The 13,220-nt window shown below is 39.1% G+C and overlaps 1 protein-coding gene across 1 annotated transcript in view; it reads right to left on the bottom strand.

The window, feature by feature from the left end:
* Positions 1–13,220, bottom strand: part of DNAH12 (dynein axonemal heavy chain 12) — a 125,652-nt gene that overhangs the window by 104,563 nt on the left and 7,869 nt on the right. Inside the window, 7 exon segments of the mRNA XM_074284299.1 lie at positions 4,512–4,603; positions 5,293–5,310; positions 5,313–5,448; positions 6,400–6,588; positions 8,805–9,000; positions 12,021–12,179; positions 13,005–13,077. Of these exon segments, the coding sequence (XP_074140400.1) occupies positions 4,512–4,603; positions 5,293–5,310; positions 5,313–5,448; positions 6,400–6,588; positions 8,805–9,000; positions 12,021–12,179; positions 13,005–13,077 (863 nt within the window).

Genomic DNA, 13,220 nt, shown 5'->3' with positions numbered 1-13,220 from the left:
ACAGGGTGATTTAAAAAAAAAAAATAGGGAGGAAAAGAAAAAAAAAGGAGCAATTATAAAAATGGGGCATGAAAGGAATAACTGATACAGATGAAGTAGATGGGGAAGGGAATTGATCATGGAACCTTACTTTCATAGGATCTGGATTGAAGACAGACCAATGTGTACATTTGCAAGGGAGTAGAACTCTTCTGGACTTGTAGGGAGGTAAGAGAACTTGTAGGGAGGGGAGGTTCTTGTAGCCCAGTATATGGATTAAGATTTAGGAGGATGGGGGAAGAAGATAAGAGAAGGACACTTACAGGGATAGATAAAATTAAGGAATAGGAAGGTAAGGGGGAAAGATAAGGTAACATGGATAGGGCAAAAAAAAAAAAAAGGCTGAGGAGAGTGCAAGTAAAAATAAGATTGAGGGAAATTCATAAATAGTAATTATATCTTTTAATATGAATGGGACAAACTTATCCAAAAATCAGAAATGGATATCAGAATTAAAAATCAGAATCCAAGAAAATTTTAACAACAAACATATTTAAGAAGAGAATTTATTATGCTTTAGCTGATACCAAAAAAAAAAAAAAAAAGCAGGGTTAATATATATTATATATATATATTTTGCTGAGGCAATTGGGGTTAAGTGACTTGCCCAGGGTCACACAGCTAAGAAGTGTTAAGTGTCTGAGGTCAAATTTGAACTCAGGTCCTCTTGACTTCAGAGCTGGTACTCTATCCACTGTATCACCTAGCTGTCCCTAGGGCTAACAATTATAATATCAGACAAAGTTATGACTAAAACAGATTTTAATTAAAAGAGATAAACAGGACAACCACATTTTTATAAAAGGTACCATAGACAATGAAGCAATATCAATACTGATTCTGTATCCATCAAATACTATAGAATCTAAATTAAAAAAAAAAAAAAGTTAAGTGATGTACAGGTAGAGATAGATAGTAATACTATTGATGGCATGAACAGACTCCAATAAAAGCTCATGCCCCTGGTAGTAACCCAGTATCTGAGTGGGCCACGGTGAGGAACAAATTGAACCTATAGAATTATTTTGCACCTCCAGAGCTATCCTGCCCTGATACTCACTGTTATACAACCTGGATGTTAAGCTATCATCAATTCTGAGACTACCATGTATACATAGGACAACCATGACCACCAGTTGACTTACCGACTCAAACAATTAGTATAAAGCATACCTTTCATATAAAAACTCCACTTTCCCCCTTGTTAATTGCCACATGCTAAGCATTATAATAAAGCTTTGCTCTTGACCTGAAGAACATTTGAGCCTGTGAATTCAAGATGACTCCCCACCTTTGTGATTTGTTTGTTGTTCCTCATCCCAACTTGCTAGACCCCATTAGGAAGAGACTTTAATCTTGCCCTATCAGAACCTGATAAATTTAACCAAAAAAATAAATAAGGATGAAATCAAGGAAGTGAAAAGAATTTTAGATTATGTAGGTAGGATATATCTGGAAAGAATTGAATGGAAATAGAAAGGAATACCCTTTTGTTTTTTTTAGCAGTTCATAGTGTTTTTGTATAGTCATACATAAAAATTTCACAGTTAAAATAAGAAAAGCAGAAATATTAAAAGTAACTTTTTTAGATCACAAGACAATAAAAATTATATTTAATAAGGAACTACAGAAGCATATATTAAAAACTAATTGGAAATTAAATAGCTTAATCTTAAAGGATGAGTGGATTAAAGAACAAAATATAATCAAAAATTTCCTTGAAGAGAATGACAATAAGAGACAATATATCAAAATCTGTTAAATACATCAAAAGCAGAGATTATGGGATTTTTTTATCTCTAAATGCTTATAACAACAAATTAGAGAAAGAGCAGACCAATGATTTGGACAAAAAAATTTTTAAAAACACTAGAAAAACCAAGTCCGATTCTTTTTGTACAGCAAAATAACTGTATGAACATGTATACATATATTGTATTTAACTTATACTTTAACATGTATTGGTCAACCTGCCATCTGAGGAGAGGGGTAGGGGGTAGGAAGAAGGAGGGGAAAAGTTGGAACAAAAGGTTTTGCAATTGTCAATGTTGAAAAATTACCCATGCATATATCTTGTAAATAAAAAGTTATAATAAAAATAAATAAATAAATAAACACTAGAAAAAGAACAAACTAAAATCATATAGTAATTGGAATAGTAATTTGTAATAGTAGTATTGGAATAATAGTAGTAAATTGGAAATCCTAAAAATAATAATAATAAATAAATAAAATAAAATAAAATTTTATTTTTATAAGGTGTTTTTAGAATTCCACCTCCACCACCCATCAAAAGGGACATAGAGACAAGAGAAAAGGAGAGAGGAGAGAAGGGAGGAACTTCCTCTTTCTTATGGGCGCTTCCACAGGCCACCTCCTAGAAGCCTTCACTCTCCCTGCCAATGCTAGGCCCCAACAAGTGCAGTCTGCCATTTTGTTGTGTTTCTAAAAACTCGTGGCAAGGAACTATGGGTAGTTTAGACATGGCAGTCCAGAAAATCTCTAGAAAAACTCACTTTCGCGAGAGAAAATACTGAAAAGTCTATGTAATCTGCATGTATAACTTCACTTATTCTCTAACATTTTATCTTTTTCCCTGAATATTCAGAAAGTCCACCAAAGGGCTGCTAAAACTAAAGATTCTGTTCTCAATGCTTCCCTTTATTTTTGTGTACAATTGTTTTCACTTTATCTTGATCTTTAAACTAACAATGTTTTTAAATGTATAAAATAAAATACAGAGGATTACAAAGGAAACTATGTTGAAATACAATTACCTTTAAAAAAAAAAAAAAAAAAAAACTTTTAAGCTCACAGCTCCAAGGTCAGATGAAGATTTCCAGAATGTAGGCAAATTCTTGGTAAAGGATTTACAGGAGAACATAGATCAAATTCACAGTGGGTGTTTGGTCTATTTTTGCCTATGATCTCATATTCAGGTTTTCATTATACAGAATGACATTTTTTTACATGGGCAATATAGGAATTTGTTACAAAAGGCTTTTTAAACCTGTTTTCCTTTCCCAGAGAAGTTGATAGATATGGGGAATAAGAGAAAATACAATAATATTCCATTACATTCTCATACTATAGTTTGTTCAACCAATCCCCACTTAATAGGCACACTGTACTGTACAGTTCTATATCGCCTTTTGTGTCTAATTATACACAGCTACTTATTTCTATTACCAATTATGACTCCTGTCCCCAATGTAAAAAGATATGACTTAAAAAATACATTATTAGAAAGGAAGCTGGGATGATTTGTTAACTGTATCACTGATGAGAATGGGGGCCAAATAAACTATTAAAGCACCTATGAATTTAGGAAAATTAGATCCGTGAGCAGGGATCTCACTGGGAACAGAAAAGTCAGTGAGTGTCCAGCTGCTTCATTTTACAGATGGGAAGGGTGGGTACAGAGAGACATCCAAGTGACCCAGCAGAAAGAATGCTCATCTTGGAGTTCTGATACTTTTAGTTATGTGACCCTGGGCCAGTCATATAACTCCTTTCAGCCTCATCTGCAAAATGGGGATAATAATAGCAGCCATCTCCCAGATTTACTATGAGGATTAAATGAGATAACATTGTTTACAGTGTTTTACCCACCTTAAATTGCTACATGATATCAGCTGTTAATAAGCCACTTGCTTTCAAATTAGGCAAATCTCTTAACCCCATTAGAAGATGGCCATGAGGAAAAAGGACCTATATGTGAAAGAATGTTTTTGGTGGCCCTCTTTGTAGTGGCCAGAAACTGGAAACTGAGTGGATGCCCATCAGTGGGAGAATGGCTGAATAAATTGTGGTATATGAATGTTATGGAATATTATTGTTCTGTAAGAAATGACCAGCAGGATGATTTCAGAAAGGCCTGGAGAGACTTACAGGAACTGATGCTGAGTGAAATGAGCAGGACCAGGAGATCATTATACACTTCAACAATACTGAATGATGATCAATTCTGATGGACGTGGCCTCTTCAGCAATGAGATGAACCAAATCAGTTCCAATAGAGCAGTGATGAACTGAACCAGCTACACCCAGCGAAAGAACTCTGGGAGATGACTGTGAACCACTACATAAATTCCCAATCCCTCTATTTTTGTCTACTATGTTTTTTACTTCCTTCACAGGCTAATTGTACACAATTTCAAAATCCGATTCTTTTTGTACAGCAAAATAACTGTTTGGACATGTATACATATATTGTATTTAACTTATATTTTAACATAGTCAACCTGCCATCGGGGGAAGAGCTAGGGGGAAGGAGGGGAAAAGTTGAAACAAAAGGTTTTACAATTGTCAATGCTGGAAAATTACCTATGCATAAAATTTTTGTAAAAAAAAAATAAAAATTAAAAAAAGAAGTCTGCCTCATATATTGCCATGTTTTTAGAGAAAAAGAAAATACATCCCAAATTTTAGAATTAAGATTTCACGTACAGGGAAGAAAGTTAAAAACTTACTTCAGTATACTCATCAAAAGTGTGATCCTCTTCCTGAAATTTTTTTAATTGTTCAACAGCAGTCCCATCAATAAGCCAACTATATTTGTCAACTGAAAATTAATCATCAAATTAAAATTACATCAAAATTTAAAACTTCCAGTGAATTTCGTGTTTTTAGTGCTGATTGGGGAATGAGTACTCTGCCACATTGAATAATCTGGTTGTTTGAGGTTTCCTAATAAGCCATTCACAGATAACCAGTCTGCAAAGAACTGGACCACAAAGTCCAGCACTCAAACCAGACTCTTTCCATAAAAAGCCATGAGGCTCTTGGTCACTTCCCAATGTCCAGGAACCAGCAATGTGCCCCTAAAAGACTCAGAACTTACCGAGGAGTTAGGGTTTGGGATATGAGGGCTTTCATTCCAACCTCCATATTCAGAAAAGTTATCGAAAGAGGCTGTGTGCATTAAATCCCTGCAGCTTCCTGCTTGGGGGAGGGAGACCACCATATAAGGCAGAGCCTGCTTGGCTGAGGTCTCAGGAGCCCCAGGTCCCAGCCCAAGATCTGTCCTTGTGAGATTTCAGCCAAATCACCTTATTTTTGTGGATCTAAACGTCCTCAATCTGGATAATTCTGGCATCAGACCAGACCATCTAGTTCTATCACTTAATGACCCACATCTCCTCCTGAGTAACAGACAAATGCTAAAATTCCAATACCCAAAAACAAGTTTGGGTTATTTTTGTTATTGATCTTTTAAAGTTGGGGGTTGAGAGCCAACCTGGGGCCACGTACCGTATTCATTAAAGTGTGCCTTGGTCCTTCCAAGTTCAGATTCACTGCCGCCTTTAGAGTATCAAGGGCCCAGTTCACAACGTGGTCAGGAAGCTCTGTGCTAAGGGTTACGGTCGTAGGTCCTCCTGACAGCCAAGACTGCACGGTCTGGACATTCTAAAAAATTCAAAGGAACACTTGGGTTATCAATTAACAGCCACCACAATGGTCCCACTCAACTGTTTAGGGAAGAGAGGTGACCTGGGACCTCAGCTCCCAGCAACAAATCCCCCTCTACCGAGGCACATGGGCCCTTTGTGCACCTTTGTAATCTTAGGGAATTGCCGAGGGCATCGAGAAGTCATTTAGTCAAGGTGGGTCTCTCCTCCATATGTATACACGTATAGGAGAAATATATGTGTGTTCACACACACCCCTCGATGACGGTATTTTTTGAGTATTGTGGTAACTCTGGGCCCAGTTTTAATGCCCATCCTTGCATCCCCCTGCAGCTTCTAACTGCCCCATTCCCAACCAGAGACAGCTCTAAGAACATTTCTGCCAGCTTTTTTTTTTTTTGGCAATTTCCCCACACCTACAACACTTTCCTCCTGCAGCTCTATGCTTCCGGACCACAGCCCCTGCCTCCCTTCTCATCTCTCAGACTGGCTATCGTGAAAGGGAAAAATGATAAATGATAGAGGAGATGTGGGAAACTGGGACACTAATACATTGTTGATGGAGCTGTGAACAGACCCATCCATTCTGGAGAGCAATCTGGAACTGTGCCCAAAGGGATTTTTGACCCAGCTTTTGATGCCTAATTTGATGCCCAGAGTATGGCTCTGACAACACATCAATCAAATTTCTAAGGTACAGTCCAGCTAAATAAGGAAAGGATCATCTCCGAGGCTGATTAGCCATTTTGTGATGAGCAATCTGGCCAATATCAACCCATTGGAAGTACGGAAACATTCTAACTTAAAATCATTCTAAGAATGAAAAGGGAAAACATTACAAGACTCCAACTCTAAGTGGCTCTAGATCTGATATTAATAATGACCCAAACCAAATTATTCACTTTGGCAAATTATTGTTTCAACTGTAAGTATAAAGAGATTGCCCTACCTGCAGAGTTTCTCCAATTCGCTCCACCACACCTCCCACGACTTCTTGCAGATCTTGAAAAGTTGGATAAAAGTCCATTCTTTCATCATCAAATGTCAATTCCATCTTGAATATTGGCAGCCATTTTTGGTCATTAGGATCAAAAAGATCTACAAATCCTTCCACTGTTCTCTGTAATAGATCTCTCAGCTGGATCATAGGATAAGTTAATGTTATTACTTTAATAAATGCAAACTTTACCTTTGGTTTTTTACATAATTTTTCAAACAAAATTTAGTTATCTTATAAGGTCCTTATTTTAGCTTATTCTGCCCCCTCTAATAAGTATACTCATATCTCAATGGTTTTGCTCTTCATTCATTAGTTTCTGAAGAAGCTGTGCCCTCCCTAGCCATGGCAAAGAAACGGTACCCTTCACCAGCAGCTTCTTATGAGAAAGCTCAGAGGCAGAGACAATTACTCCTTAATGAATATATTACACATCCCTCTTCTCTTTCCTAGCAGGATGCTGTTCCCACTGTTTTCCAATGATTTTCTCCCTTATGGCCTCATTTAACACTGGGGCTTTCGAGAACGAGGAGAAATAAGGGTCAGGAACACAAAAACAAGAAGAATCTTTTCCAGGAGAGGAAGAGATCGCCCTTGTTTTTCACAGATTTTTCTGGTACAAGACAAGTTCTACTGATACAATTCCTGATCCAGAGCCAGATCTCCCAAGATTCATGGGCAAACCAATGGTGCATTCCACTTCATGTAGTGGAGCAATCCGCTATAACAAATAAAAATCCAGATTTCAGACTCAAGAGCTTTTCAAACCCTTCAGATACTCAGTTTTTTTTTTTTTTGTTTGTTTGTTTGTTTGTTTTTTAACAATAATAGGAAATGGACCGGCTTTCACTGCCTTGCACTTACAAAGGGAGATGTATCAAGATGTATCAACAGAGGCCTCTAAGGTCAATCTTCTTCCAGCAGCTTTCTTAAGAGATCTGAACCAGCTAAAAGACCCCTCCCCATGGCCCTTCTAAATTCCAAAGCAGAGGCCCTTCCCCCAATGTCAACAGTCTGCCACTGGTGCAATTTTAGTAAGAGCTGCTGCTCAGTCATGTTCACCCAGGGCTGACTCTCCATGCCCCCCGTTTGGAAAGCTTATTTCATAGACGGGAACCGCAAAGCAAACACGGCTAAGGGACCTGGCCAGGGTCACACAGCCACCAAGTTTCTGAGACCAGACTTGAACTTGGATCTTCCTGACTCCAGATCCAGCCATCTAGCCGCCCTTGATAGGAGAGCTGCAATATACTTTGTTTCCTTTCTAATTCTACTTTATTGTGCATACTTTAAACATCATTTTCAAAGTAACAGCGATGTTCTGGGATGACCAGCTGTCAATGACTTTGCTATTCTCAGCAGAACAAAGATCCATAAAATGTCTCTCTCCCTTCCTCCTTCTCTCTCTTTCTCCTTCCCTCTTTCTCCCTCTCCTTTTCCCTCTGTTTTTCTCTCTCTTTCTCTTTTTAACTTTATATTTCCAGAGGGTTTTTTTTTTATTAGGATGGGAGATCAATATTTTCTTTCACAACATGACTTCTATGCACAGCTTCACATGAGGTTTCCCAATGGGGCCGAGAGTAGGTAGAAGGGATAGAATCTAGAATTCCAAAGTTTTAAAAACAAATAGATAAAATTCCAAAATTTCCCAAAATGTAACAAATGTAAAAAATTGTTTTAAATGTAACTGGGGGGAAAGATTAAATATTTTTTAAAGAAAAATTTTAAATTAAAATAAAACATCATTCTGAGAAAGGATGTATAAAGTTCCATAGACTGGAGAAAATCTTCCAATGTCCATGGAGAAAAAAAAAAATTAAGAATTCCTGATCTAAAAACAATCAACACTCCAGCCAAAAGGGACTGGTCTTTGTCCCACAACATGCCCCTCTATTCCCTATTCTCACCTTTCTGCCCAATGAATGCTTACTCCAAGACCTACCTCAAACATTACTCCTGCCAAGTAACAATCTTCTTCCCATTGCATTCAGTCTTACAACTTCCTAACAAGTATCCTGGTGGGTACCTTCCTAGACTATAAAGCCCATGAAGGCAAAGGATATGTGTAATCTAAATATATTATCTCCCCCCTAGGAATATTGCCTCTGCATGAGATAGAACCCAAATAAATGTACGCTGAATGAACAAAAAAACAAAAAACAAAAAGCAAAAAAAAAAAAACTGAACCTCTCCCCAAACTAGTAATAATAGATTACCTTTCCATAGCGCTTAAGATATACAAAGCACTTTCATCAAAAGTCAGTAAGTTAGCCCAAAAGTTGTGGTTCTCCATCTCACAGATAAGGAATTCAAAGATTCAGATTGCTAGACTTCCCCAAAGGAAAAGATATATTCACCTGATTTGACATTAGTGTGGCTACACAGTTATAAAAAGAATCCATTTTTTCTGGTTTAATATCCTGAAGAGCTTCCTTCTTGGTGAAGAGATTGATCACCCTGGGATACCAGGTATTCATTAACTTCTCTTCCGTTTTTCTGGCATTGATAGACACATCATTTCTCAAGGTTTCACATTCCATTGGACCTTTAGCTCTAGTTGTAAAGAAGTAGAAGGAAATTAAACACCACAGCAAAGTTAAGATCAAAATAGCTTTGAAAAAAAAATATTTTAATTCATAAACGACAGAAATAAATTAAATTTTTAAAATCCTTTAACTAGTTATTAAACATGATCAATAAAAGGTGATGTAAACAAAAATAGAAAGCTAAAGATGAATGAATCAAGAAATGAATGAAAAAGCATTTATTAAGTGGGGTTTTTTTAGATGCAAAGCACCAAAGAGACAACTAGAAGAATCTGGAAGAACAAAAAATCCATGAACTGATGCTGAGTGAAATGAATAGAACCAGAAGATCACTGTACACTTCAATACTGTATAAGGATATATTCTGATGGAAGTGGAAATCTTCAACATAAAGAAGATCCAGCTGATCAATGATAGACAGAAACAATTACACCCAGAGAAGGAACACTGGGAAGTGAATGTAAATTGTTAGCACTACTGTCTATCTACCCAGGTTACTTATACCTTCGGAATCTAATACTTAACGTGCAACAAGAAAGTGGTATTTACACACATATATTGTATCTAGGTTTTACTGTAACACATGTAAAATGTATGGGATTGCCTGTCATCTAGGGGAGAGAGTAGAGGGAGGGAGGGGAAAATCTGGAAAAATGAATACAAGAGATAATGTTATATAAAAAATTACTCATGCATATATACTGTCAAAAAGTGTATAATTATAAAATTAATTTTTAAAAAGAACAAAAGATCAAGAATTTCAAGGGCTTTAAGGGGAAAAATGCAAAGGAAGATGGTCTTGCTGAACCAGACCTAAAACTATATTATAAAGCAGCTGTCATCAGAATTATTTGGTACTAGCTAAGAAAACAGAGTAGTTGATCAGTGGAATAGGTTAGGTTCACAAAACCCAATGACTATAGTAATCTGGTGTTTGATAAACCCAAAGACTTCAGCTTTTGGGATAAGAACTTATTAATTGACAAAAATTACTGGAAAAAATTGTAAAATAGTATAGCAGAAAGTAGGAATTGTTCAACACGTAACAGCCTATAACAAGAAAAGATTGAAATGGGTTCAAAATTTAGACATAAAGAGTGATACTATAAGCAAATTAGAACAAGGGATAGTCTACCTCTCAGATCTGTGGAGAAGGAAGAATTAGAGAACATGATTAAAATGCAAAATGGATAATTTTGATTATATTAAGTTCAAAAGTTTTTGTAAAAACAAAACTAATGCAGACAAGATAAGAAGGGAAGCAGAAAACTGGTGGAAAAAATTTTATATCCAAGGGTTCTAATAAAGGCTTCATCTCTAAAATATATAGAAGATTGACTCAAATTTATAAGATAAGCAATTCTCTAACTGATAGTCAAAGAATATGAACAATTTTCAAATGAAGAAATTAAAACGATGAAAACTATATGAAAAAATACTCTAAGTCACTATTGATTAGAGAAATGCAAATTAAGACAACTTTTTGAGGTATCCCTACATATCTTTCACATTGGCTAAGATGACAGAAAAATATAATAATAAATGTTGGAGGGTATATGGGGAAAACTGAGACACTAATACATTGTTGGTGGAGTTGTGAAGTGATCCAACCATTCTGGAGAGCAATTTGGAATTCTGCCCAAAGGGTTATCAGACTGTGTACATACCCTTTGATCCAGCAGTGTCTTTACTGGGACTGTATCCTAGAGAGATCATAAAAAAGGGAAAAGGATCCACATGGGCAAAAATCTTTGTGGCAGCCCTTTTTTGTAGTGGCAAGATATTGGAAACTGAGTGGATGCCCATCAGCTGGAGAATGGCTGAACAAGTTATGGTATATGAATGCTATGGAATATTACAGTTCTGTAAGAAACAACTAGCAAGAGGATTTCAGAGAGATCTGGAGAGACTTACATGAACTGCTACTGAGTGAAATGAGTAGGACCAGGAGATCATTGTACAGGACAAGGACAAGATTATACAATGATCATCACTGATGCACAGCGGCTCTGTTCAACAAGAGGGTGATTATAGGTGATTCCAATAAACTTGTGATAGAGCATCCAAAACCAGAGAGAAAATTATGGAGCCTGAATGTGGATTACAGTATTATTTTTTTCACTGTTTTTGTTGTTTGCTTGATTTTTTTCCCTTTCTCATTTTTTTCCCTTTTTGATATGACTTTTCTTGTGCAGCAGATAAATGTAGAAATATGTTTAGAAGGATTGCACATGTTCAACCTATATTGGATTACTTGCTATCTAAGGGAAGGGTGGGGGAAGGAGACAGGATTTTGTAGGGGTGAATGTAGAACTATTTTTGCATATATTTTGAAAATTAAAAGGTATTTTAAAAAAATTGTAAAAGAAGCAGGTAGTTCTTGTTCTCAAGGAGCTCATACTTGAGTTGGGCTAGAACCCCCATACTCTAGAGAGAAGTGGGCTGTAGGGTGGATGGCAAGACCCAGAAGGCACAAAGATGCATGGATGACAAGCCCAGGAGCTCAGCATATTGGAGGGCATCTGCCACACAGGGTGGGAAGCCTGGAGGGACAGGAGGGCTAAGGGTCAATGAGGAGCAGGGATTTGGCAGGGGTGGGCACAGGGAATGTCATCTACAAATGCTCCTTGGAAGGGTCTCACCATAGGCTCATGGGTCTAGAGAGAAAGGGACCTCAAAGGCCTTTTGCAGCTAATGACCCAGAGGAGCAGAGGAGTCAAGGGGCCTGTCCAGACAGGTAATAAGAATCAAAGGTAGTTTGGGCCCTGGGACTCAGTATCCGCTTTCATGTGGCCTCAGAGGTCAGCCCTTCTTGACTATTTTGTGGTGCTGCCCTGGCTCTTTGGGCCGCCCTGTTCCTCTGGGCCGTCCTCCTACCACCCTGACTCCTCCCTCTCTTTCCCCTTCCATTCTCCTACCTTTGACCCTTGAGGTCAAAGACTGTCTTATTTTTGTCTCTGGGATCCCGCAGCACACAGTGGGTGCTTGATCCATATTTACTGGATCAACTTAAAGACCAGATTCTACCTGAACCCCGTTAAGTCCAGTAAAAGCTTGTCGGCAAATGTCGCGTTGCCCAGGTCCAGTAACATCCTCAGGATGGGATGAAGGACGTGCAAATGCTCCGATATCTGGTTTCTGGCTTGGACGTAACTGCTGTGCCAAGGCTGGGAATAATCCAGACCCCTGAGGGAGAAAAAAGGCAGAATCTTAGTCAGAAGCAAGAGGCCGAATGCCTGGGTCAGAAGGAAGAAAGTTGGGGTTTGGGGGGAGCAGGAAGAGGGGAGGGGGAATCTAGTTCGTGATGTGATTTTTCAAAAACAAAACAAATGAGCCCCATTTGGAGGGGCAAAGGAACCCACGCCCTCAGTCCCTACAACTGGGGTGGGGGAGCATATAAAGGAGCCTCGGCCTTGTCGCCTTCCCCAGTGTGCTCCCTGAGAGTGGCCGCTGCCTCCTTGTGTCCCTGTGTCTCTGCCCCTAGAATCAGAGCAGTGTCCGACTCCCTGTTATCCAACAAAGGGCCCACACTGTTACATAGTCACATCTATGGGACCAAGGACCACAGCTGCCAAGGCTGCCCGTGGATATTTGTCAGCAGAGAGCCCTGGGCTATCCCCACTGAGTCGCCCAGCTGCCTGGTCGATGCACAGAAGAATGAAGCCCCCACAAAGGCCATGAGACTCAGCAATAAATGAGAGGGGGGCAGGTCAAAGGGCAGCCACAGGGGCTTGGGGTGGCTTGGACACAGAAGTGTCCAGACTCCGCCTCTGGTACACAGAGGTAAACATTGGGCTCCGATTGTTTACATAAAGTCTCCCAGCTCTGGGCTCCGAGACTGAATGGAGCCGGGAAGACACAGATCACCAGCGTCCCTCGCCCGCCCTTGCTCCATCAAGGCCCCGGCCTTCCTCCTGTTTCTGGACCCGAGTATCTGGTGCCAGGCGGGAGGGAGGCGGCGCATCCCGGGTTCGAGGCTGAAGTGTCCCTGGATCATTCCTCAGTACTCACAGAGGGGATTCTGGCAGCGGGCCGCCCTCATCTTCCAGCCACGATACGTCTGGTCTCACGAGCGCGCTTCGCACTAAGAGATGAGCATGGAGAACATGTGCTGGGGCCCTCCCCACAGGGAATCCCCCCACGGCAGGTCCTCCGAAACACTGGGATGGAGGGGCCCCACCCTCAGGAGGGAGTGCATTCCCCTTTGGGTTCCCATCACAAACTAAC

The sequence above is a fragment of the Sminthopsis crassicaudata genome, chromosome 1 (assembly GCF_048593235.1).
Source record: "Sminthopsis crassicaudata isolate SCR6 chromosome 1, ASM4859323v1, whole genome shotgun sequence".
NCBI classification, from domain to species: Eukaryota; Metazoa; Chordata; class Mammalia; order Dasyuromorphia; family Dasyuridae; genus Sminthopsis; species Sminthopsis crassicaudata.
Note: the sequence above shows the minus strand (reverse complement) of the source record. Positions and strands in the feature narration are given on the sequence as shown.